Source organism: Eutrigla gurnardus (assembly GCF_963514095.1).
Source record: "Eutrigla gurnardus genome assembly, contig: SCAFFOLD_175, whole genome shotgun sequence".
Lineage (NCBI taxonomy): Eukaryota > Metazoa > Chordata > Actinopteri > Perciformes > Triglidae > Eutrigla > Eutrigla gurnardus.
The window spans coordinates 1-27500 of NW_028155337.1; the positions used below are offsets into that span (position 1 = coordinate 1).

Consider the following 27500-nt stretch of genomic DNA (forward strand, 5'->3'; position numbering starts at 1 on the left):
AGAGAGAGAGAGAGAGAGAGAGAGAGAGAGAGAGAGACAGAGAGAGAGAGAGAGAGAGAGAGAGAGAGAGAGACAGAGAGAGAGAGAGAGAGAGAGAGAGAGAGATAGAGGGGAGGGGTGGACTGAGCGAAGAAAGAGGGCGGAATGCCCCTTTACACCGTCGCATCTGACTAAAACGCCGGAGGAGCTCGTAAACGGTGAACAGGACAGAGACAGTGTCTTCTGCGACGCCAAGGTAGGACGACGTTCCTTTGTTAGTCCTGTAACCAGCATGCATTTGGGTCCGTGCTTATCTGCGATGTTCTCCTCCTCCTCCTCTTCTTCCATCATACCCCTCCTTTCATCCAGCCATCCCGCACCGGGCTGCTGCTGAATGCGCCCTAAATCTAACGGCGTGTGTCTGTTCCCATGAATATTTCATGTGTGTTACATTCGTGCATCAGCAGCCTCCTCCATGTTGCGTTCTGCCGTGTGTTCCGAGCATATAGTGGGCTTACATGTTGTCAATGCAGGCTGCAACACAGCACACCGCGGGCTCTGTATTCAGACTATCGATGATCCTCACCGAGGAGGTTCACTTCATGAAACGCGTTTAGATATGAGATGAAGAGACAGGAGCACGCAGAAATCTTCTGTGTGATGTCTGCGTGCTCCTATATATATATATATATATATATATATATATATATATATATATATATATATATATATATATGTTTATTATATATATGTGTTTATTATATATATATGTATATCATATATACATCAAAGGCGCACACCACAGTAGAACATGAACGCAAATGGTCAAAAACCACTGAGACATCCTGACTCACCGCCTATGACAGTGGTAGGTGAGAAATGAAGTGAGGGCGGCCTCTCTCTCTCTCTCTCTCTCTCTGTAGGTGTGTGTGTGTGTGTGTGTGTGTGTGTGTGTAAGAACACACTCCCTGTCTGTAAATAGGTCCTGCTCTGCAGCTCCACTGGCTGTGCGAGAGACAGGAAGAGGTGTACTAATATCCCAGGGTTCCTGGCTGCAGACGCTTGTGCTCTCTATTTCCTGCTCCGTGCTATAGATGCTATTCAGAGACTCCAACAGGCCCAGAGTCAGTGGAGTGTGTGAGTGTGTGTGAGTGTGTGTGAGGAGGTGTGAACGGCCACCTTTGATGTGCCTGACTGAGATATAAAATGGGCCAGGGATAGGATTGGAAAGGAAAGGGTGTTTAATTGCATGTTCATGGAGATATATGTTCTGGAGCAGATCTTAAGGTCCACTCTCGCCCCGCCTCGTGTTATTTATCTGCTGAAAGGGTGTTCGGGAGCTGAAAGGGTGTCCAGGAGCTATTATAGGAACAGCCTCGAGGCTGAGACACGGCAAAAGCTATTACCTCAAGTCAATAGACATTAATATCCCCGCGCTCAATCTTGGCTTTATACGGCGCCGTCTCTGTCCCGGCGAAACACAGTAGCGATCCACTGGAGTAACCAAAAAGATGTGTTGTAGTACCCTATCTGTTTACCCTGTGCATCAATCTGTCACAGCCGGATGAGCAGAGGAGCGATGATACCGTTGTCTCCAGCAGACGCAGCCGTGGCCTCCAAAGGAAGTGATGCAAAACAACGACACGTCGCCGGCGTCGGCGGAGAGAGAGGTCGTGACCTCTATGAATCAGGGATAGTCCTGACGAGCAGGCGGATGATCTAAGGGTACATGAGTACATCGATTTGAGATGGTCCACAACATGATACGAGCAGCAGGGCATGGTGGAGCAGACCAGCATCAAAGTGTGCAACAACGCAGGTCACATGACACGACCGTAGACTGGCAACGACACGGTGTTAAAAAGAAAAAACGTGCAGACACGGTGCGTGTGAAATCTGCTTCTAAAAAACAAAAGCATCTGGGGCAAGCATGAAAGTTTCAATAAAAGATGACTTCCAGGTAAAAACAGAAAAGCGAGCGTGGCAGCAGATAGCAGGTCTGAGAGCAGTTTCAACTGAAACATCCCATTAGCTACAGCCAATGGATTAGTCTCCTTTTGTCTACAGAAGCATTATGCTCCCACACAGAACTGTTCTCGGTTCAGTTTCACAAATTATGAAGGTGTTTGGTTTCTTCGATAAAAAACATTTGATGATTAAAGAGTAACTTCTATTAGGGAGAAGGAGACTTTCCTGAAGTGGTCTTAAACTGGCCTGATTGTGAGGCGATCTAACACTGTTCCCCTCTGCTGTCTAATAAGAACGAATCTTGTTGATCCTGAGTCGTAGCCTTTCAATAAAAATACAAACATATAACGACTAGAAAACGAAATCCCAAATGACGGCTCGCAGTAGATCACAGGGTTGTAGGGAACGCATCTCCATGTCTTCTACTTGTTATTCAGCAGAGGACGATGTTTCAAACGCCTTTTCACTGTAATTCCCAAACCCGGCCGAGGTGTGTGATTCATCCCTCAGAGACAGATCGCACATACAGATTTCAGTGGCACCGTCTAACAGGATCCTTTTTTCTAGATAACCTCCCCCCGTCTGGGTTTCATCACATTCACACTCATTGTTGGAGTTGTGGGAGTTTACTCCAGCTAAAGGACATGGGAATACTGTGTGGAGATGTGCTTCCCCGTTTCTTCTTTTCTTTACCCTCCGTGTCTGTCCTTCCGATGTAAAAAACAGGAACCCTTCATTACGAGGGGATACAAATCTAAACTGCTTCATGGCCTATCAGCTAACGACTGGACTGAGCCATTAAACATTTAGCTGATGTTCTCATCCTCTGTGATTAACAGGAAGGACTGATATACCCTTGATTTGGGTTTTAGATCCATTGACCCTGACTGGGTCTTCTTTCTGGTGCAAATACCCCCCCACCCTGATTTAGCTCCCATGATTGGGGCACTGACCTCCTCCAATCCCCTTCTTCTTCCAGTTACGTGATTGGACAGTATGTCTTCTCCGTTCTCCACAGTGTGATTAGATGTTGACCTTGCGTGCCGTCTCGTCTCCTCCGCCCAATCGGACGGTGACCTCGCGGGCCGGCCGGTCTGTGTTGTGGTGTATCCGTTCCCTGGGAGTATTGATCCCCGGGCAGAGCGGCAGTCAATGGAGCATCTGTGGGAGGTTTAGTGTTTTCCTGTACAGCTACAGCAGGAATGTCTCCGGTCATGGCGCTTTAATCCGAGTGGAATGATTCGTCAACATGTTTCTGAAGGCATATTTAAACTGAGTATAACGAGCCTCTGTAAATATTTTGCTTGTTGTAAATTGCATCCCCGAACCCCTTGATTACCATTGTTGCTGTGTCACCCCTCGCCGCCAGCTTCTTCTTGCCCTTCTCTGCTCCTGTTTTTTTTGCCTCCCTCTTTATCTGTCTCGCTTCCAATTTAATGTCAGCATCTCTCTGATATCCCCCTCTCTCTCCACCTCTGTCTTGCTACACAATCCTTCTTTCCGTCCGTCCGTCCCCTCCATTTCTTCTTCGCCTCTCCCTCCCTCACAATCTCTCGCTGGCATTTGATGCAGGCCAGTTTTGTGCCAGCCAGCCATTCCTCAGATTGAGATATCCTGGGTTTTAAAGTCACTCAGACAGATTTACTATCTTAATGGGGGAGAGTGGTTTGGGGGTGGGGGGGCTGCTGTAGGATGTAAAGTCTGGATGGCATTTTGATTCGCTAATTTTGATTCATTTCTGCAATAAGCTGAGCTAAGATGGACAGATAAATAGACTCTGTCTGAGTTTCTTTTGGACTGACAGACTATCCTAATGTGACAATCAGTTTGTGAAAAGAGACAGAGACAGAGACAAGGGAGGGGAAGTGTCTTTCTGTCTTCAAGAGGAGAGGAGGAGGGGAAACAGAGCGGAGTGGAAGCATTTCTTGTTTCGGGAACTTGTTCAGAGTGAAATATGTCTTTGCCTAATGCGCTGATTGATTGATGGCCGGGAGACGGATGGACACATAACGAACACTTTGCCAGGGAGTTGCCACTCAATGCATAAAGACCGGCGCTGACATTTCACAGAACAACATACATCAAATGATCAATAGTACAGCTGGACACCTTGCTTGAGAAATAGGTCCGCTGCCTCACAAGGACAAAACAGTACGGTGTAAAAGTGAGCTCTCTCGCCGTTCATTCTCCAACCGTTACCACACGATTTCTTAAGCCTAACATTTTCAATCTAGCAACAGATCTGTATTATTAGACACAACTTTGCATACATTCGCCCCGGTCGGAGTCCCCGGAGACTCCCAGACTGTGAGAAGCTGGAGTTTTTGGGCATTGACCTGCTTTTATTTCGACAGAATGAGTTCAAAATAAAGACGGTATGCTAAAGAAGTCTAGTTTCTCTGGGATGAAAGGACAAGAGCAGTCAGACTTCATACATCTAATTATACCTCCATCTCATGTTTTGTTGTAGTCCCCCAAACCTCGGTGTGGTCTACATGTGTACTGGTGTTTGTATCGTTCACCTCATTGACTGATTGATTGTAATTGTTTCCAGGTGTTGGAGAGCTTCAAAAGAGACTCCAGACTGTGGTTCAACCTGATGTGTTGGAGAGACCACGAACACTGATGCGTTCCACCCAATCCAGTTGGAGCTAGAGGACCAAGAGCTCAAAACTCCAAAATAAAAGGCACTTGTCTGCAGGACAAATAAGGGAAATAAGGAGCTAAAGGTTATGCATGCACCGCTGGCATAACTTTGCATTCCTCAGCCAAGTCTATTTGCAAAGAAGATTTTCTAAATGTAGAGTGTCTCCGCTCTGGCTTGCAAATTCAACATGGCCCGGAACCTCAAGAGTCAAGTTCACTAAAGGTAAAAATATTAAATATGAATCATCTTAAAGGCACAATGCGTAGGATATCCCTTAAAAAAAACAATAATCCCTCAAAGATGTCGGACGGAAACATTTAAATATAGCGAGGCAAAGCGCCAGGTGGCTAAAGAGTGAATCTGAGGCTGGCTTTGACCCGCTGGCAGCACAGTCGCCCTCGTTGAGCCGGGTGCAAGTGGCCAACTTTAAATGTTGTGTTTACAAACTGCTATTGACAAATCCTGCTCATTGTGCCGTTAAAGCTAAGGAGACGCTTTCATTCGGATTTTCAACACAGTAGAGCTTTATAGCAAAATGTGAAACTAAATCTTAGATAGCTCTTCTAGGTTCTTCCAAGCAATTGGTTAAATATGTTGAAAATAACGTGTATATAAATATAATATGTTGAAATATAAAACCACTCAGTCTCACAGTGTGTGTCGTTTCTCAGCATATTTGTGTTTTAGGAACTCAACACAAGACAGCTTCTAATTATCTAAATTACTCTGCAATTACAGTAAAGAGTGTTTTGCTTGGAAAAACCGTGCAAGGTTCCAGGTTGATCGGCATCGGTCATTTTCAGACCAAATTCCTCACCGTGTCTCCGGGACATGCTTGACAGAACGGCTCCTTGTAATTACGTAGGCGCCTGTTAAGTGAGTAAGCATCTGGCAGAAATTTAAAATTTCATTTTTTTTACTATTTAGTGTTTATTCAAAGTACCCATCATTTACCTCCTTCACTTCCCAAAGTAGGAGGTAAATGCAGATGTACTATGTTAAAGATGGGTTTCTTTATTTAAAGTAGATTTAAACCTGCGTGGGTGATCATTTTAATATTTACACACGCTTTTAGCTGCTTTTTAATTCAATCCTTTATTTGTACCTCCATGGTATGAGCTCAGTAACTAGCTGGTGTAGTTAAATTAACATCCTGACCAGCAGTAAGGCGTGTGAATAATAGCTGGATAAGATCGTCAAATCTGTTTTTCTTCAAGACGTTAGCATTTAGCTGACACATTCTTCAGATCTTGCGTGATGCCAGTTTTCTCGCAACACCCTTCATAGTGTGCACGCTAAAGTGATATTATGCAGCACCAGAGCCAATGATCTATCAGGGACACGGTGATGGGTTTGGCATCGCGTTCTCACTTAATGGTGAAGGTGACCAATCTGCCAACAACTTGATTTGCACATGCTTTTTGTCCTTACACTCACGTTGCCAGTTCCTCTCCCTTTACTTACTTCCAGGGAAAGCCAGAGGGATGTGTGTCGCTCAGTCTTCAGTCTGGTCTCTGTGATCCAGACCGAGGCAGACCCCCCCACCTCGCCGTCTACTGCCTCACCTTCCTCAGCTCACGTCTTTACAAAAGGTGGACGGGCCAACAGCCGACGCACTTAGCCAAGCGGCGTCCGATAGGTGAGGGGGCGGCGAGGGCTGCCGCCGTCATTGGCCGACTGCTGGTGAGAGTGCAATGCGGATTGGAGGATGTCGGGGGACTGGGATGAAGACCTGTGTAAGAAGGCGCTGGTGCTGGTGGAGGAGCTTTGTTTCAACTCCCCGCGAGGAAACAGCCAGAGTGAACGCTGCCAGGAGTTCAGCTACCTGCTGAGAGGTCTCAACAAGCGGCTGGACACAGGTAAACTCACACACATGGAGCTTAATCCGTTTTACAACGTCTGCAAGACTAAATCCTTTTCACGATATCTTGAGTACGCAGGTGGCCAGAGAGTGGAATTACACCTTCTGGGCCACGTAATGCTATCGGGCCCAAAAAGACTTACAAAGAGACGCCTCTAGCTTGAATAGCAGTTCAATCATTAGGTTGTAAAAGTTGTAAAAAGTGCAAATAGACAAATCCTCTGTTCATGTGAATGAGCCCAAGTCCGAGGCTGGACCAAAGTCTGGGAGGCAGGTTTAAAGCAGCTTCTAGTGGGGAAAAGTCGGGACCACCAACATGGTTTATCCTGAGGGAGACATGAAAACATTGCAGAACAACATTGCCACTCATCTGTGTCCCACCCTGCCTCCACACTGCTCCTAACATAGCTATACCGGCGCCTTGTAGCTAACGGTGCACACACAGAGGGAGAGTGACTTGATTCTCTGCTCTGTGACTTAACTCCACTATATGATTGTTTGATGCTGTATTAATGCTCTGAATATCATGTAAAGAAGCTTAAGAGCACTATTTCATCTGAAAGATACCCTTGTCGTATGATAAGCTCACTCGAATCTGAAAAGTGGTAAAAACTGACTCCAAATCTTTCAGCATACATGTTTCTGTATTGCTTCAGTATTTGAGGACACATGTTGGAGTTTTAGGTTTGAAAGGGCAAATGTTAAGATGAGCTGCTCGTGTTTAAAGTGTTTCTGTGCACTCAAAGCAACAACAAAAAACATGAAATATTCATCGATTACATTGGAATGGCTACGGTACAAGTTCATCCCATTTCTTTTATGAGCCCCAAACGAGTCTCGGATGAATTCTGTGATTTCTTTTCTCACAGGTCGGCGACTATAGTTGTATATGTGTATATGAATAAATGTGTACGTGATTTTATTCTAGTTTGACAACACAGAGAGGGTGTATCATGCACAGCGTGGAGTGCTTTGTGTGTGAGTATTGTGTGTGGGTTCTCATTGAAGCATTCGGAGGTGCAATGAGCTGTTATGCAGATTAGTATGGATATCTGTGGCTCAGTGTAGATTAGCCTGGATCGGCTGCTTGTTGCCTCTGGAGATTTGGAACGGCTCTATGAAGAAATGTCACACCGTGGTTTTAGGCATCGGTCCCCTCACTCCCCAGCTGTGATTTCTCGGTGTTTGCTGACGGGAGTCTCGGAGCGTCCGAGGGGACGGCTGCAGCGCCGGAAGCTGCCGGCGAGCGGCTTGTGTGAGCAGCGAGATGCGTTTGATGTGAGCGGTGTGTGACTCCCAGTGGGCTTGCATCAGTGTCGCTGACTGACAGGGACTCTGTCCCTCTTCACGGTGTACTTCAGAGCCTCTTCAGAGAGCCTCCCACCACCTCACCGCCCGCCGACGGCTCTTTGTGCTCGCTGGATTAGTGATGGATCTTTGGCAGGATCAGTGCAGGGGCTGCCCTAAAGAGAGACAAATGGAGGCGAGCGCTTTGGCCCCCGCCGGCCCCCCTGTGATCACAGCCGTGTCTTATCAGCACAGCCTCATCTGCCAACCACACACCATCTCCTCGCTTTGTCCCGCCCCCAGATCAATACATTAACCCCAAACCCCGCCCCCCTCTGGCTTCACGCTAAATCATTGTCAGGTTGGTTTTCCTGCTCTCTCTCTCTCTCTCTCTCTCTCTCTCTCTCTCTCTCTCCCCATCGGTTCCTACTCTTTCCATGATGGTGTGGTAGCATCGACTTTATCACCCCCCCCCCCTCTCCCCTCTCCCTACCTCGTATGAGAAAACGAAAAAAAGAGGGGGGGGGGGGGGGGGGGGACCAACCCAGTCAGCTTATATGTCTCTTCAACATGTGAACCAATCTGTTTCCAGCCGTGTCTCCAGTCCCGCGGCCACATTCATTCCCTCCATCACTATCCTTCTATCCTACCTTCCTCCTTTCCTCTCCTCCCTCCATCACTATCCTTCTATCCTACCTTCCTCTCCTCCCTCCATCACTATCCTTCTATCCTACCTTCCTCTCCTCACTCCATCACTATCCTTCTATCCTACCTTCCTCTCCTCACTCCATCACTATCCTTCTATCCTACCTTCCTCCTTTCCTCTCCTCCCTCCATCACTATCCTTCTATCCTACCTTCCTCTGCCCTCCTTTCCTCTCCTCCCTCCATCACTATCCTTCTATCCTACCTTCCTCTCCTCCCTCCATCACTATCCTTCTATCCTACCTTCCTCTGCCCTCCTTTCCTCTCCTCCCTCCATCACTATCCTTCTATCCTACCTTCCTCTCCTCCCTCCATCACTATCCTTCTATCCTACCTTATTCCTCTGCCCTCCTTTCCTCTCCTCCCTCCATCACTATCCTTCTATCCTACCTTCCTCTGCCCTCCTTTCCTCTCCTCCCTCCATCACTATCCTTCTATCCTACCTTCCTCTCCTCCCTCCATCACTATCCTTCTATCCTACCTTCCTCTGCCCTCCTTTCCTCTCCTCCCTCCATCACTTCACCCTCCTCAATCTGCTTCGTCACGTACTTGCTCTCTTCTCCCTCTTTTTCTCCCCCTTTCCTCACTTCCCACCCTGTCTTGTACACCACCGCGACAGATCGATGTTCCCGCGCCCATCCCCCCACCTCCGCAGCCCCCCAATCATATCTTTTGAACAAGTGCTGATTAATGACATACACAGACTCATGAATAATTCAGAGAGAGAGAGAGAGAGAGGCATAGAAGGTAGGGGTGACGTTGAAGAGAAGTCGTGGAAGAGAAGTCGAAGCGTGCAGAGGCAGACAGCATGGGAAAAGACATGACAGCGAGGAATGAGGGGAGTTTGAGGGGATTATGTAGAGGAGTGGAAGAGAGAGAGGAAAGGGTGGCTGGAGACAGAAGGCGAAACGGATTCCAGCAGATGTACCCCAGGGCTTCAGGATTGGCTGCTGTTGTCTTGTTTTTGTGCTCATTCCCTCTCAGTCTTGTTGTCAGCCTGTTACAGATAACATTTCCCGTCCCTGTTGTGTGATTTAACAGTGTGCTGGGTCTTTGTCATGCCCAAAAAGACAATCTGAAATGAGGCAAATTTAAAAAAACATGGGGGTTAAAGAAAAAGAAAGCTGTCTTTGTCGATGGGAGTTCAGGCCGACATTGCCGTTGTACACGAAGGTGACGAGGTGATTCCTTTGCTGGCCCTCGTCTGAACAAAGATGGTGAGAGGCAAAACATTCCAGTTAGACGCTGCAAGGTGGGAATCCGCTGTATTTTATCTTAGTGAGTCCTCTCGTCCTACTTACAACCAATCAATATTCATGTCCAGGGGCTCTGGGAACTATAGTTCATTGTCATCTGTGATTGGTCCTTTTGTCAAGTCAGTCATCAGACCAAAAACATGCTATTTATGATATATACAGTATGTATCTCATCAAATGACTCAGGATAATTATTAATATTCATTGTATATTTAGATTTTTGTATTTATAAATAGTCATTAAATATTTATAGGGGTATTTACAAAGTGAATTCATGAATTTACGCATCACAGGCTGCGACATGTGCAGTTGTGCCTTTACTAAACCATAAACAGAACTACAAAAGGAGCTCTGGAGTCACGTCAATGCTGTTTGATTTCTGCTGGAACTGTCTGTCTGCCTGGTTCTGAAACTGTCCGTCTGCCTGGTTCTGAAACTGTCTGTCTGCCTGGTTCTGAAACTGTCCGTCTGTCTGGTGCTGAAACTGTCTGTCTGCCGGGTGCTGAAACTGTCTGTCTGCCTGGTTCTGAAACTGTCCGTCTGCCTGGTTCTGAAACTGTCCGTCTGTCTGGTGCTGAAACTGTCTGTCTGTCTGGTTCTGAAACTGTCTGTCTGTCATGGTTCGTCTGCCTGGTTCTGAAACTGTCCGTCGGGCCTGGTGCTGAAACTGTCTGTCTGCCGGGTGCTGAAACTGTCTGTCTGCCTGGTTCTGAAACTGTCCGTCTGCCTGGTTCTGAAACTGTCCGTCTGTCTGTGCTGAAACTGTCTGTCTGTCATGGTTCGTCTGCCTGGTTCTGAAACTGTCCGTCTGTCTGGTTTTGAAACTGTCCGTCTGCCTGGTTGTGGAACTGTCCGTCTGTCTGGTGCTGAAACTGTCTGTCTGTCTGTCTGGTGCTGAAACTGTCTGTCTGTCAGGTTTGTCTGCCTGGTTCTGAAACTGTCCGTCGGGCCTGGTGCTGAAACTGTCTGTCTGCCTGGTTCTGAAACTGTCTGTCTGTCATGGTTCGTCTGCCTGGTTCTGAAACTGTCCGTCTGTCTGGTTCTGAAACTGTCCGTCTGTCTGGTTCTGAAACTGTCTGTCTGCCTGGTTCTGAAACTGTCCGTCGGGCCTGGTGCTGAAACTGTCTGTCTGCCTGGTTCTGAAACTGTCTGTCTGTCATGGTTCGTGTGCCTGGTTCTGAAACTGTCCGTCTGCCTGGTTCTGAAACTGTCTGTCTGTCATGGTTCGTCTGCCTGGTTCTGAAACTGTCCGTCTGTCTGGTTCTGAAACTGTCCGTCTGCCTGGTTCTGAAACTGTCTGTCTGTCATGGTTCGTCTGTCTGGTTCTGAAACTGTCCGTCTGTCTGGTTCTGAAACTGTCCGTCTGTCTGGTTCTGAAACTGTCCGTCTGCCTGGTTGTGGAACTGTCCGTCTGTCTGGTTCTGAAACTGTCCGTCTGCCTGGTTGTGGAACTGTCCGTCTGCCTGGTTCTGAAACTGTCCGTCTGCCTGGTTGTGGAACTGTCCGTCTGCCTGGTTCTGAAACTGTCCGTCTGCCTGGTTGTGGAACTGTCCGTCTGCCTGGTTGTGGAACTGTCCGTCTGCCTGGTTCTGAAACTGTCCGTCTGCCTGGTTGTGGAACTGTCCGTCTGCCTGGTTGTGGAACTGTCCGTCTGCCTGGTGCTGAAACTGCGCTTTTCTTTTATTCTGTGCGCTTTTTCATCCGGATGAGTCATACTCCACCCTCCCCACACACATCCTCTACCACCCCATATTTAACCCCCCCCCATACACCCACACACACACCCACACACCCCACCTCCAATCCCATCCTCCCAACAAACACAAATCCTTGAGCTGTCACAGATTAAAAAGCTTATAACCACGAGGAAATGCAGGATGGCGTTGCATCGAGACATCAGTGTGGGTGTTTTAATTTTTGAAACTATTAAAACATGTTTAAAAAATTGAAATGTCACCTGCCCTCCTCCATGAGAATATCCTCTTCCCGCCAACGTTGCCCCATTTTAAGATCACGATTGGAATGTGGAATATGAGCTTCAGGGCATGGCTGCATCAGTTTACGCCTACAGAGGATTCCTCCGCCTGCTCCGTGATTTGTGATTTTTTTAGACGTCGTCGTGACGCTGGTGTGTGTGTGTGTGTGTGTGTGTGTGTGTGTGTGTGTGTGTGTGTGTGTGTGGCTGTGTGGACTCATACAGTGGCTTACTGTTGATTTGTTAGACATGTGGCTCTATTGATGCACATGTTGGTCCGTCTGTCTGAGTGGAGGATTTATGGGATGGATAGTAATTAAGTTTTTTTACAGGCGTTCATTAGTCCCAGACGATAAATTCTACTGACTTTGATGGTGCTTTGGTGATCTCCCGACTTCACTATTGTGAATTTGAGTGAAATGTGTTTTTCCTTTCTTGTTTTTATTGCCCCAACAGCCAGTGGTGATCCAAGCTAGGGCTCGATGGGATCAGGTTGTGAGGAAGCAGGAAAACATCTGATAATGTGTCTGGTTTGACCCCCATAGGGAAGTGGGAGTTACGTAACGCTGCATGGTTGTCTCTCAGACGGAGGGTTGCTAGCGACGCCTCGCCTTCTTTCTGTATTTTGTGCAAACTGTTTGAGCTTCTTGTTCCTAAAAGTAACAAGATGCTCTCACTAGATATAAAGGAAGTGTACTTCTTGTCAGATCCCCACAAACTAAACTGAACACTTAGAGGGAGAATGTTTGTGGGACAATGTGGGACATTGCTGAGAAGTAGTTGATATAATGTTGGGTTCTTTCAGCCTTATCTGTCTGGCTCCCGTCTCAGGGTTTTAGGAGGAACACATCTATAGCAGCAGCTCTAATGAGCCACACGTTTCTTTTGTGTCTCACTTCACCAAAACGTTGCACATGTTGCTTAAATCTGCATGGCAGTGCCTTTACGGTGACTTCCCCCTGGCCGTAGACCCACGTGTGTTTGCTGCTTTATCACAGCTGTTGGATAAAAGCCATAGTTTTTAGAAAGGCATCTTTCCTGCAGTGGTTTGACTTTTTAAAAAAGTAGAGCGAGACATTTTGTCCAGTATGTGGGACGCAGGATGAAACAGGTCACCCACAGGCACCCCCTCAGGGATCACCTTCCCTTCTATCATCAGCTCATTTCATTTGTAAATATCTCATTCTAGTTCATTATCTTTTGGCGTTCGTACCTCCTCGTACCTCCTAAATGTCATCATGTTGGTGTGTTTAGCTCAAAGCCTCAGAGAGCTGCTTATGTGTCTTCTTCTTTAAAACGTGGTTCTTTGTAAATACAGAAGTCCTTTCTGTTCATCTCTTTATGTATCTCTTTATTTCTCTCTTTATTTATCTCTTTATTTATCTCTTTATTTATCTCTTTATTTCCCCTCATCTGTCTTCTTCTTTTAAACGTGGTTCTTTGTGTGTAAATACAGAAGTTCCTTCTGTTCATCTCTTTGTTCATCTCTTTATCCCCCCTCCCCCGTAGAGATCTCTGTCAGCCTGCTGTCCGTCATCGTGACATTCTGCGGCATCGTCCTCCTCTCCGTCTCCCTCTTCGTCTCCTGGAAGCTGTGCTGGCTGCCATGGAGAGACAAGGAGGGCGGAGGCCTGAGCCTGACGTCTGGCCTGCTGCCCGGCAGTGCCGGCATCGGGAGCCTCGGGGGCACCGGGGGCTCCTCGCTCCTACCCCCCCTGCTGCAGAGGAAGGAGGGCCACTCCTCCTCCTCGCTCTACCCCTCGCTGGGCCAGCAGGGCCAGCACCACCCCCATTTCTCTGACCTGGTGGGGCTGGAGAGGGGGGAGGGTGGAGGGGTGGTTGGGGGGCCACAGGAGGCCCAGGAGCCCTCCTACCTGGACATGGACTCCTACCCCAACAACGCAGGTGAGACTCATTAATCCCAGTCATGTAACGGCCAATCATTTACTCACATGGTCCTGAATGTACTTATACACAGTAGAAATATTTCATCTGTGCTGCAGCAGTGTGAAGGATGCTGCCCGTTACTGTTTCAATGGCTTCTCTCAGTATTCAGGGGATATTACTTTTTAATGAATCTCTTATTAAACAAACGTATTATACAGCAGGAAAGTTTGAATCTGTTTGTGAAAGCAGCAGAGTGTGTAGAGACATATAACAGTAGAAGGTCCCCTACATGTTAACATATGGCTGATGATCTTTTTTTAGCCTTCACACACACACATATGCAGAAACATGTTGATTAATGCAGCTTTCAGGCTTCCTTCCCAGAGAGCATGTGATGGTGACGTGGTTGGAAGCTTATTAAGCAGCAATAAGAACACTTTCACACTAAGATCAAGGTTTCTGGTTGAAGGAGTTTTCACTCTGCCGTCGTATTTATTCTGCCTGTCAACAATCAATATTCACAGTCAAACGTTTGCTCCTGCCTCCATACTATATCTCATGTTCTGCTATTGTAAACATGTCTGCTCATCCCTTCCCCCTGTTAATCACGCTCTGTTCAATCAATTGAATACAATCAGTGCGATCAATGCTGCCGCTGTAACGACGGAGCCATATTGTGTTTCTGTCCGTTTTCCTGGCGTCGTTAGGAACGCTGAAGCTGAGTCAGACGTCTCCGGACGTCCCCAACGCCGAGGTGGGAGCCCAGCCCCACAAAGAGCTGCCCAACGCCCACTCCCAGCAGCAGGTCACCTCCCGGTCAGTGCAGCCGCTCTCCTGGGAGTGTGTGTGTGTGTGTGTTGTGCTTCTGCTATTAAACTCGGAGATATAGTGGCGAATAAAAACAGGTCATTAAAGGAAAATCGATTGGGAAAACACGTGATTGAAGATTTAGAAAGGGAGAGTTTTACCTGCTAAAAATGTGTTTTTGTGAGTACGATGTCGGCTTTAATCTCAATCACCGTGATGAAGACTTGTGTGGTCTGTTACACTTTATAGACTTGGTTTTGATCCTCTTCGTATTAAACACGTGCTGAGATATGAGCTGGATCTTCATGTCTGCATGACTCATCAAGAAGCTCTTATTTTTACCACATTATAATTAGTTTTTTTTGTAAAATGTATTCCAAAAGAACCATCATCACACAATCAGTCTTGTTCTGATGACAACATTAATGAGGCATGCATGTGTATGCAAATAAAACCAGTGAATAAACTGCATTAAGATGGTTTACCAGCCGCTGTATCTCTGATCAAGCTGCTGAATCACACTGTTGCATAGCATGCATGTGTGTGTGTGTGTGTGTGTGTGTGTGTGTGTGTATTCACCCTTCTTGTGTGTGTCCGTTCAGGCCCAAGCCCATGACCCACCAGCTCTCCAGCCCTGATTTCCACGGCGAGGAGAAGGAGCAGGTGACCAGCATCGGGCAGATCAAGCCGGAGCTCTACAGGCCGAAGGGCGACCAGGGCGAAGGCAAGACGGGCGACAACTGTGGCAAGATCAGCTTCCTGCTGCGCTACGCCTTCAAGTAAGTCAGCCAGCTGCACCTCAGGGTTCAAACCTTTAACATGAAAACATCATCGCCTCAATGATTTCAAGAGTTTAACTGGAAACAAGCCGGTGGAGCCTGAAGATGCTGCTCTCTATGTACCTCCACCACCCAATCACAACACCTCTCCATGTACCTCCACCACCCAATCACAACACCTCTCCATGTACCTCCACCACCCAATCACAACACCTCTCCATGTACCTCCACCACCACCCAATCACAACACCTCTCTATGTACCTCCACCACCCAATCACAACACCTCTCCATGTACCTCCACCACCCAATCACAACACCTCTCTATGTACCTCCACCACCCAATCACAACACCTCTCCATGTACCTCCACCACCCAATCACAACACCTCTCTATGTACCTCCACCACCCAATCACAACACCTCTCCATGTACCTCCACCACCACCCAATCACAACACCTCTCCATGTACCTCCACCACCCAATCACAACACCTCTCCATGTACCACCACCACCACCCAATCACAACACCTCTCCATGTACCTCCACCACCCAATCACAACACCTCTCTATGTACCTCCACCACCCAATCACAACACCTCTCCATGTACCTCCACCACCACCCAATCACAACACCTCTCCATGTACCACCACCACCACCACCCAATCACAACACCTCTCCATGTACCTCCACCACCCAATCACAACACCTCTCTATGTACCTCCACCACCACCCAATCACAACACCTCTCTATGTACCTCCACCACCCAATCACAACACCTCTCCATGTACCACCACCACCACCCAATCACAACACCTCTCTATGTACCACCACCACCACCCAATCACAACACCTCTCTATGTACCTCCACCACCCAATCACAACACCTCTCTATGTACCTCCACCACCCAATCACAACACCTCTCTATGTACCTCCACCACCACCCAATCACAACACCTCTCTATGTACCTCCACCACCCAATCACAACACCTCTCCATGTACCACCACCACCACCCAATCACAACACCTCTCCATGTACCACCACCACCACCCAATCACAACACCTCTCTATGTACCTCCACCACCCAATCACAACACCTCTCCATGTACCTCCACCACCCAATCACAACACCTCTCTATGTACCTCCACCACCCAATCACAACACCTCTCCATGTACCTCCACCACCACCCAATCACAACACCTCTCCATGTACCTCCACCACCACCCAATCACAACACCTCTCCATGTACCTCCACCACCCAATCACAACACCTCTCCATGTACCTCCACCACCCAATCACAACACCTCTCCATGTACCTCCACCACCCAATCACAACACCTCTCTATGTACCACCACCACCCAATCACAACACCTCTCCATGTACCTCCACCACCCAATCACAACACCTCTCCATGTACCTCCACCACCCAATCACAACACCTCTCCATGTACCTCCACCACCCAATCACAACACCTCTCTATGTACCTCCACCACCCAATCACAACACCTCTCCATGTACCTCCACCACCACCCAATCACAACACCTCTCCATGTACCTCCACCACCCAATCACAACACCTCTCCATGTACCTCCACCACCCAATCACAACACCTCTCTATGTACCTCCACCACCCAATCACAACACCTCTCCATGTACCTCCACCACCACCCAATCACAACACCTCTCCATGTACCTCCACCACCCAATCACAACACCTCTCCATGTACCTCCACCACCCAATCACAACACCTCTCCATGTACCTCCACCACCACCCAATCACAACACCTCTCTATGTACCTCCACCACCCAATCACAACACCTCTCCATGTACCTCCACCACCCAATCACAACACCTCTCCATGTACCTCCACCACCCAATCACAACACCTCTCTATGTACCTCCACCACCCAATCACAACACCTCTCCATGTACCTCCACCACCACCCAATCACAACACCTCTCCATGTACACTCAAAAAAATAACTTGTTGAATTTACTTAATAAAATCCTCGTAACAATTTGCACTAACACTAACTAAGTAACTTTTACTGTCGCATGATTAAGTAAATCTCACTAGCAAGTATCAAGTATAATGTACTTAATTCTAGACTTAATATCCATGGATATATTAAGTAAATGTTACTTAATTATGTTTATGCATAAATAATATTTATCTAAACTAATTAAGTAAAGTCTAATTAACTTTTGAACAGACAATAACGTCAATGTTATGAAATTATTAAGTAAATCTGAATGAAATAACTAAGTAGATTTTATTAGACATTTTTCATTTTCAATTACTTAATTGTATGTTATTATTACTTATTATAATTATGTACATTTTGTTAATCTTCTATTGATAAATGTTAATTAATCTTCATAGATCACAAATCACAGCCACAATGCAATTCAACCTATTTATTTTGTCAACACACAGGTAGGTATCATTAGTGACAACATATCACTGTCAAAAGACACACATTTTCAAGCTACCAGACAAAACTGTCACATCAACTTTGGGTGCGGAACCTCAGGGTGACATCTTCATGATGTATGATTGGAGCTGTAGCAGTTTTTCTTAACTAAAAATTCAGTGTGAAGAAAATCACACTTCACTAAATTAAACTAAATCACTGCATTTTAAAGAATAAAACATTACTTTTTTTTAATCAATAATCTGCAATCAACTGACAGAACAGGTGCCTTACGTGATACAAAACAGCCTGGATTAAATTGAACTCAGAGGCAAAGAGCAAAGAGGGTACAAGCAGGATAAACATTCCTATTTTTGTCAAGTGTAAGTTTTTTGGTCAACACTGAACAAAGTTGCAGCAATTCTTGTACAGTGTATAAGGCAAGCAGAACGTCCATGTGAAAACAGGCTGGTGAACATTGCCAGTCTGTGTGCATTTAAGACAGCAACTTCGTCTTCAAACTCTGTACTTTTGGAGACAGCTTAATCCCATCCAGTTCAAGAAAAAGTTTTTGAAAAACCTCAAATGTGTAGCGCAATGCTGGAGGGTATGCAAGGTTCAGGGCGTAAATAAGCCCCATAAGCAGTGTGCAAGCTTTGGCAGTGCTGCCGCATCCCGCCAACATCTCCTTGCCTTCAAGGAGGATGGATACATCAACAGGATCTTCTCCATCAGTGCCATGGACAACCATGATCTTCATAGTGTGTTGAGTTGCATCACTGCGGCTGTCCTCCTGTATACAATGTACAAAAAGAGTTTAGATAATGCTACTTACATATACATGCATTTAAAAAAATAGAATTACTTTAATTGTTTGAAGAGAGGAGAAAGAATTGCATGTTAACTTCCATGATAAAAGAACTGCTCAGTTTACATTAAACTGAGTAAATTAAATTGTGTGAAACCTGATGGCACAAGATGGCTACATTCCACAAATTTGCTCTGCCTAGAAACCCAGTGACTTTGTAACCCCAGAAGAATGTTACATGCCCCCCTTCTGCTCGCCAGGTAGAGTAAATCATGTTGTGTTCCCTTTGACAGGTGTGTCAGATAATTTGGGTGGGTCATAACAATAGGTTTGTACCAGTTCCTAACAGTCTCTTCTTTCCTGTGGTTATTTCAGTGTACTATTTGGTCCATCACACCATCTTTTTTTAATTTCTCTTACTTTTGAGTTAAAATTTGGAACCTTATTACTAAGAAAAGGCAAAGTGAATCAGTTGAACTGTTTAATCTTGTTAACCAACAGCTAATGAAATATTACACAAACTTTACAATAAAAAACAACAAAAACATGCTTACCGGACAGTCTTCAAAAAGAGCCTCCCCTTTTTCACCAAGGTAAAGGATAAGGCTGCGGATAATAGCTTCACGTCTCATTTCAATGTTTTGGTTCTGTAAACAGATGAATATATTGTCAGTACTGAACCTCTTATTCATGCACAATGAACTGCATAAATCTGCAACAAACAGTGACTTGAGTCCAAAGCAAGACCCATTTGTGGAATCATGGAGTGTGGAAGAACATGGAAGCAACAAAGTGTAGGAGTTGGTGCTCTAATTGCATGGAGCAGTATACAGTGTGAATAAGCACAATTTAGAACAAACACACCTGACTCAGTCTGTCCAAAAACGGCCTCAGCTTGATCCCAAGGCCACCACCCCTGGCTTTCATCAAGCTGATAAGTTTTGGTGTGTAGTAGTCGAACTTGTACATGAACGTCTGCTCAAGGGGAATCGTCGTGATTCTTCTGAATTCTGCCTTGATCTGAATGGACAAAAATCAACAATAGGAACTGAGCCTATACACCCACAATATACTAAACATTAACATCTACTCCTTACATCGTAAAAACAGACTCGTTACTTAAAAAAAAAAAAAAACCTCCACAGATGACAATACGTAAAAGCATACGTAAAAGACGTGACGAACTCGAGAGGGAAAGAGGGAGAAGGGGGGGGGGGGGGGGGGCAGGTTACCACGGGAAGAAGTGGAACGAGTGAGGGGACGGTAGAGAACTTGCACTGTAGCAGCGACATGGAGGAATTAAGTGCCGGACCCCGCTTCGCTACCGGGAGTCCCGTATCGTAACAACCAGACGGCTAATATAGCTTTAGCATGTTTCAAACTCATTTCAGTATGTTCAAGTTTAGCCACAAACATAAAGCCGGCAGCAGCACTGTTGGCTTGGTAAATCGCGCATATTGCGCTATGCAAACGGCTCCGTCCTTCTCTCTGACACACATATCGATATATTTTCACAAATGTAGACAGACAATAACTTACTTGTTCGGCCATGAAGCACCTCTCCTCTCAGTCAACGTCTCGTCTCGCTGTCGCTCTGAACTGCGCGGGTCGTTTGTTTCAAACGGGATACATGTTTAGATTAATTAAAATTTACTTACCATTTTTCGATTTATGTTCAGTCATTATAAAACACGTAAACAGTATGAGAAATTGTGTAGTAAAATTTACTTTTCCCACATAGTTAATTTACTGTATGATTAAAATATGTAAACATATACATTTTTACGTAAGGAATTCTAGTACAAAGTGAAACTTATTATTATACTGTAGAATATATGCCAACTAATCTAGTATATTGTACAACACCAAAAAGTTCTTTTTTTGAGTGTACCTCCACCACCCAATCACAACACCTCTCCATGTACCTCCACCACCCAATCACAACACCTCTCCATGTACCTCTACCAACCAATCACAACACCTCTCCATGTACCTCCACCACCACCCAATCACAACACCTCTCTATGTACCTCCACCACCCAATCACAACACCTCTCTATGTACCTCCACCACCCAATCACAACACCTCTCCATGTACCTCCACCACCCAATCACAACACCTCTCCATGTACCTCCACCACCCAATCACAACACCTCTCCATGTACCTCCACCACCCAATCACAACACCTCTCCATGTACCTCCACCACCCAATCACAACACCTCTCTATGTACCACCACCACCACCCAATCACAACACCTCTCCATGTACCTCCACCACCCAATCACAACACCTCTCCATGTACCTCCACCACCACCCAATCACAACACCTCTCTATGTACCTCCACCACCACCCAATCACAACACCTCTCCATGTACCTCCACCACCCAATCACAACACCTCTCCATGTACCTCCACCACCCAATCACAACACCTCTCCATGTACCTCCACCACCCAATCACAACACCTCTCCATGTACCTCTACCACCACCCAATCACAACACCTCTCTATGTACCTCCACCACCCAATCACAACACCTCTCTATGTACCTCCACCACCCAATCACAACACCTCTCTATGTACCTCCACCACCCAATCACAACACCTCTCCATGTACCTCCACCACCACCCAATCACAACACCTCTCTATGTACCTCCACCACCACCCAATCACAACACCTCTCTATGTACCTCCACCACCACCCAATCACAACACCTCTCCATGTACCTCCACCACCCAATCACAACACCTCTCCATGTACCTCCACCACCCAATCACAACACCTCTCTATGTACCTCCACCACCCAATCACAACACCTCTCCATGCTCCTCCACCACCCAATCACAACACCTCTCCATGTACCTCCACCACCCAATCACAACACCTCTCCATGTACCTCCACCACCCAATCACAACACCTCTCCATGCTCCTCCACCACCCAATCACAACACCTCTCCATGTACCTCCACCACCACCCAATCACAACACGTCTCTATGTACCTCCACCACCCAATCACAACACCTCTCCATGTACCTCCACCACCCAATCACAACACCTCTCCATGTACCTCCACCACCCAATCACAACACCTCTCCATGTACCTCCACCACCCAATCACAACACCTCTCCATGTACCTCCACCACCCAATCACAACACAGCGAGGGACCAACGAAGGTTCCTTCATTTCATTCCAAACCTTTATTTATTCTTGAATCTTTGAGGTTCCTGAGATGGGGATGTTTGCCATCACGGTCCTTAATCATCCATCGGTTGGTCAATAATTGATTTTAAAACACTAAACTCTGATGCGTCTTGTTTTTTTGCACTACTTTGGTCTTCAAACACTAAGTGGTGTAAGAAGACATTTACTTTTAACATGAGCTGTGAGAAGCGACGTACTTTCTGTTTATGACGATGAAATAATAATGTGTGAAAAATAAGAACGTTGGCCACTTTAAAAGTGTCTTCCATGTGCAGATCAGTTTGCTCCTTTGATGATTCCTTCAATTTTAGATTAGATTCTCTGCCGGGTGAATTTAAACACGCTGTGAGGACTGTGTGACGAAAGTGTGTGTGAGTGTGTGTGTGTGTGTGTGTGTGTGTGTGTGTGTGTGTGTGTGTGTCTGTGTGTGTGTGTGTGTGTGTGTGTGTGTGTGTGAATCATGTGTGTGTGTAGTCTGACATGTAGAAACACTGGGTGAAAGTGCTGATGGACAGAAAGAGCCGGAGCGAGAGGCCGTTCCAGCCATGAATTATAAATGGCCAGCCACTTTAAACAGCAGCCTGTCAACACATAATAACACAGACTGTTATCGCTGGATGTAGAGGATTAACACCGAGAGGTTCATCAGAAGAAACATGTATAACATGTATGAACAGGCAGACATGCAGCTGTGTGTTGGTGTGTTAGTGTGAGCCCCAGCTGTCTGGTGTAACAGTCAGAATAACAATGTCAATCTTCCTCCGTCCGCTGGGAAACGGCCGTTCTATTGACGATCCCATTAAAAGCTGACACATTTCCTCCGTGGGAAGAACGGCTCGCTGTCGGCTATTGTCTGTCCCCCCCGCTCCAGCAGTACGAGGTGTATATCCTCCTCCTTCACAGCAGCCACGCTGGCTAATGATGGTGACCACCATCATGTCTCAGAAATCCCCCGGATTAAAGGATCATTCCATATCGGAATCCATCCCCGTGTGCCGTCTTCTCCCTGATGTGATGTCATTGTGTGTCGTCTTCTCCCTGATGTGATGTCATCGTGTGTCGTCTTCTCCCTGATTGGATGCCTGTGTCTGGTCTTCTTCCTGATGTGATGTCATCGTGTGTCGTCTTCTCCCTGATGTGATGTCATCGTGTGTCGTCTTCTCCCTGATGTGATGTCATTGTGTGTCGTCTTCTCCCTGATTGGATGCCTGTGTGTCGTCTTCTCCCTGATGTGATGTCATCGTGTTTATCGCCTTAATTGGATGTGATTCAGAGGTAAACACGTGTCCTGATTGGCCGCGGTGGCGTTGTCAACGAGCGTGTCTGATCTGTGATTGGAGGAGGACGTTCCGAGGGTCACCGGCGGCTGATGGGCCCTTGGCCCCTGAAGTTCAGGCTGCTCTCCTGAAGCAGCTAATGAAGTGCTGACACGCTGCTAACGAGGGGAGACGCGGCTAACGAGGTCTGATTAAAGGCCTCCGAGCGTCTTCATCTTCGTCTGCTAATTAAATACACAACCAACGGTAATGGAGTCGCAGACTCCGGATGTAGCAGCCCAACGTACACGTGTGTGTGTGTGTGTGTGTGTGTGTGTGTGTGTGTGTGTGTGTGTGTGTGTGTGTGTGTGTGTGTGTGTGTGTGTGTGTGTGTGTGTGTGTATGTGTGCGATATGAGCACCTTATATACTATTTTTGAAGCAAACATTTATCTGTAAACATTTGAATACCAATTATCCCATAAAATACAGAACACGTTTACAATATAATATTATTTTCTCTCATATTATCAGTGAAATAACACTAAAACTAAAGAAAACTAAAACAAATTTGTCCACAAATAATATTAAATATTTACATACATAATTAACAAGTTTATGAGTCTATCATTACTGTAGAGCTTAAACAATAAGTGACAATAAGTAACCGACCGGCCATTTGGCACAATTCTCATAACTGATTGATTGTTTGAGGCATTTTATGAAAGCAAAAACAATCCCAGATTATGACATTTCAATAAGTTGATGCTTTTCTCTGTTTTATACCAAGGTGACTCAGGAAAACCTTTTTTTAATTGTTTACCCTTACAGAAAATAATTAGCAGATTCATTTAAATACATACCATTAAAACATAATAAACATAATAATAAACAGTTCTGGATTACAGCATCATAAAACAGGAGTTACTTCTAATAATAATAATAATTGTATCTGTAATTAAAGGACGGTCATTGTGAGGAACCAGTATTTTAGATTCTGGTGTTCGCAGCTGGATTACAGGTTTTTCCTTCAAATCAATAAGAATGAGAAGCAAATGAAACACATGCTAGTTGTTCTGTATGATCATTATAAGCTTTTCATTTTAAGGGCTTCCTTTAGATTCATTCACCCCGTGACATGAGAGCACGTCTACTTCCTCCTCAAACAGATTCATTCAGTTAAATACTTCTTATAGTATTTAACAGAAGAAGTACAATCTCCAAAATACACATAATTGAGATTTTCTACATCAGTAAACATCTGGTGACCCGTAAACGGATCTCACCGCCGTTTGGAAGCTCAAATAAACGTGGAGAGAATGAAACAGTGGAATGAAGTGCTGGTGCATTGTGTTTAGTGTCTCTCTCTCTCTCTCTCTCTCTCTCTCTCTCTCTCTCTCTCTCTCTCTCTCTCTCTCTCTCTCTCTCTCTCTCTCTCTCTCTCTCTCTCATCTGTGCTCACATTTAACATCGCTGTTCTGGTTGTTGCTAGCTTCAGAGAAACGCCACCTCCCACACCAGTGTGTGTGTGTGTGTGTGTGTGTGTGTGTGTGTGTGTAGAAAGCCTGCAGGTGTGTGTGTGTGTGTGTGTGTGGGTTGATCCTGTCTGGGTCTCATAGATTATTTGTGTAAATGTGTACGACCCCCGCCTTTTTATGCCTTTTTTATGAGTATCCCAGTCTAATGGAGTTTGCTGTGTGTGTGTGTGTGTGTGTGTGTGTGTGTGTGTGTGTGTGTGTCCCAGTACGGAGCAGTTGGTGGTGAAGATCCTGAAAGCTCTGGACCTGCCAGCGAAGGATGCCAACGGCTTCTCTGACCCGTATGTGAAGATCTACCTGCTGCCAGACAGGAAGAAGAAATACCAGACGAAGGTGCACACACACCACACACACACACACACACACACACACACCCCCACCGGGAATCATTACAGTTCTCACTAATGTAATCTAATCTAATCTCAGCCCATCATTTATTCACCACGATGTGCTGGGGACTCTGACGGAGCGACTCCGTGTTTCTCAGCCGTTTGAGGACGAGCAGAGTCAATATTTGATCTCAGGACGTTCTGTACAGGAAACGTCCTCAAAATACCCTCCTCTCATTTATTCTCTGTGGATGTGAGATTTAGGAGCTCAGAAAACCTCACGAGGTGAGATTCTGTGTTATACATCCATAAATATCACCGGCACATGAACATGAAGCTGCAGCGGTTTGAAGTGAACCCCCTCTTTGTGTGACGGTCTCTTCTAGATCACAAAAGCCCATTCAAAAGCAGTGAATGCATTCACTCCACTCATTTGCATAATACTGCTCCCCTTTTGTTTAAAGTCTACATGATTGTTTCATTTCAGTCCCATATTTCTGCCACGCTTTCATCCCTCCAGCTGATTTTCAAAAAAGAGGAAACAGACGTCACCTTCTGGTTCAGGCCGTCTCCGCCGGCAACGCCTTTAATCCAGAGCTAACAAGTAATCATCGCGTGCTAATAAGCCGGAGTGACAGACCCGCTCATGCACACACAAAAGTTGGATTCAGAAAGCCTGTGTCACATTTTAATTATCACATCTTTATTGCATGACAGCATTCATTCAAAGCAAATAAATCCCACAAACTAAACCAACAACTCATAAAAAGTGGAGATAAATTGAAATGCAATGTGTTCAAATGAGGCTTTTCCATCAGCCTTTATTCCTAACGATCCATTTTCTGTTGGAAAGAAGAAAAACACACAGAATGGAGGTGAACTGACCTTCACACGTAGACAAACATTACCAGAATGAAAGCCTGTACCTGTATACGCTGGGACTTTAAACTTCGTTTGAAGCTCTTTTATTTCATTTCAGCATTGATTCCATTTTTTCATCCCACAAGAAACAGGAAGAAATCCACTTCTCTGCCTCCGGCTGCTGCTGCTGGAGGTTAATCACGTTGCTCAAGGTCGTTTCTGCCAGGGAGGCGGATGCAAGCCCTCTGGAATCGGCTTGTTTCTGTAGGAATGTAGATTTAAAATACCGTTTCATGACATGCACATGTCTGTGCTGCTGCTTTCATCTGCAGGCGGTTTAATCAAAGCTGTTATATTCAGAGGCTCTGGTTCGGGTCGCTGGGCGGTTTGAAGCAAGAAAATGGGCGAAAAACAAACACAATAAAAAACACTGTTGTCTAAACGTTTCACCGCGGCAACGAGAGCTCGGCGCCCAAAGATGTTCCTTCAATAAAGAAAATGAGGATCTCATTGATTTCTGCTTTCAGGGAGAAAAAAGAGCAAAATATCTCCAGTTTGGTGTCACTTACATAAGAAGAGTTTTTAAATATGAGACACAAAGAAAGAAGCCTTCATTTGACAGCGTTGACTATAAAAACGGAATAATATCCAGTTTGTCTGATTGACGAGATCCGGTCGCCTCCTGTTAAAATGGACTTTACTGGGCAGAAGATGGAATATCTTTCATCCCAGCGGAAATAAACACATCTTTGAGGATTCTTTAAAGAAACTTTGGCTCATCATCGTTGTAGAACTCTTGAATGCAAATAAATGACATTAAAACCATAAACTGGAGGGTATAAACCAGGAAATACCATTGCTAATGCTTTAGATTACAACAACACCAATTACTGTGTTAATTATTCAGAATATATATATATATATATACGGTATCAATAAAATACTTACTGGGTGCTAAACAGACACACATATGGAGTGTTTTTAATGGGTTACAAGGTAATGAGGAAACATCGTCAAAGTTCTACTTTAATTTTCTGTTTAAATGATGACACATTTACACGTTTTTTAAATATTGAGTGTATTATATTATTGTATTGATTGATTTTTTATGGCTGACATCAGACTCAGCCTGGGAAGAAGGTGTAGCTATGACCATTGAATAGTTTTGTGTCTGTATTTATTTTAAATTATGATAATATTAGATTGTACCACTTTTTCTGATGCATGTGGGCCGTCCCATGTCAACCCCGCCCCCTCTGATGAGAGGAAAGTCCTTTGACCCTGTTTTTTGACTAAATGATGATAATCTGTGGCCTCTAACCCGGTCCACCCCCCCAGGTCCACAGGAAGACCCTGAACCCGGTCTTCAACGAGACCTTCCAGTTCGGCGTGCCGCTGAACGAGCTACATTCCAGGAAGCTGCATTTCTCCGTGTACGACTTCGACCGCTTCTCCAGGCACGACCTGATTGGCCAGGTGGTGGTGGACAACCTGCTGGACTTCAGCGAGGGCAGCGGGGACAAGCCGGTGTGGAGGGACATCGTGGAGGGCACCGCGGTGAGAATTAGATATATCAAACCCATATGAGTATAAAACCAACCGATATGCTGCTGTTGTCATGTGACCAGAGTCCTGGTGTTATAGGCAGCGCCCATAGAGTTATAGCAAACATTCATACAACACAATTAAGTCAAAGGTTTTAAAGCATTCAGCGTATTTCAGTGTTCAGTGTGTGTGTTCAGTGTGGGAAGTATCGATGAGCCACTCAGGAGCCACCGTGCTACCATGTGACCTGAATACCAGCGGAGTCGTCACTGCCACGGCGACCACAGGCAGCGACAAGATCAGTAGATGGAGGGGGAGGGGTGTGTGTGTGTGTGTGTGTGAGAGTGTGTGTGTGTCTGTGTGTGTGTGTGTGTGTGTGT

General features: G+C 45.8%; 1 protein-coding gene across 1 annotated transcript in view; it reads left to right on the forward strand.

The window, feature by feature from the left end:
- The first annotated feature begins 4513 nt into the window (after positions 1-4513).
- Positions 4514-27500, forward strand: part of syt3 (synaptotagmin III) — a 29626-nt gene continuing 6639 nt past the window's right edge. The window contains exons 1-7 of the mRNA XM_084040865.1: positions 4514-4816; positions 6065-6453; positions 13187-13582; positions 14272-14380; positions 14974-15150; positions 24592-24718; positions 26914-27132. Coding sequence (XP_083896991.1) covers positions 6303-6453; positions 13187-13582; positions 14272-14380; positions 14974-15150; positions 24592-24718; positions 26914-27132 — 1179 coding nt within the window. The 5' untranslated portion in view covers positions 4514-4816; positions 6065-6302. The remainder of the gene's footprint in view (positions 4817-6064; positions 6454-13186; positions 13583-14271; positions 14381-14973; positions 15151-24591; positions 24719-26913; positions 27133-27500) is intronic.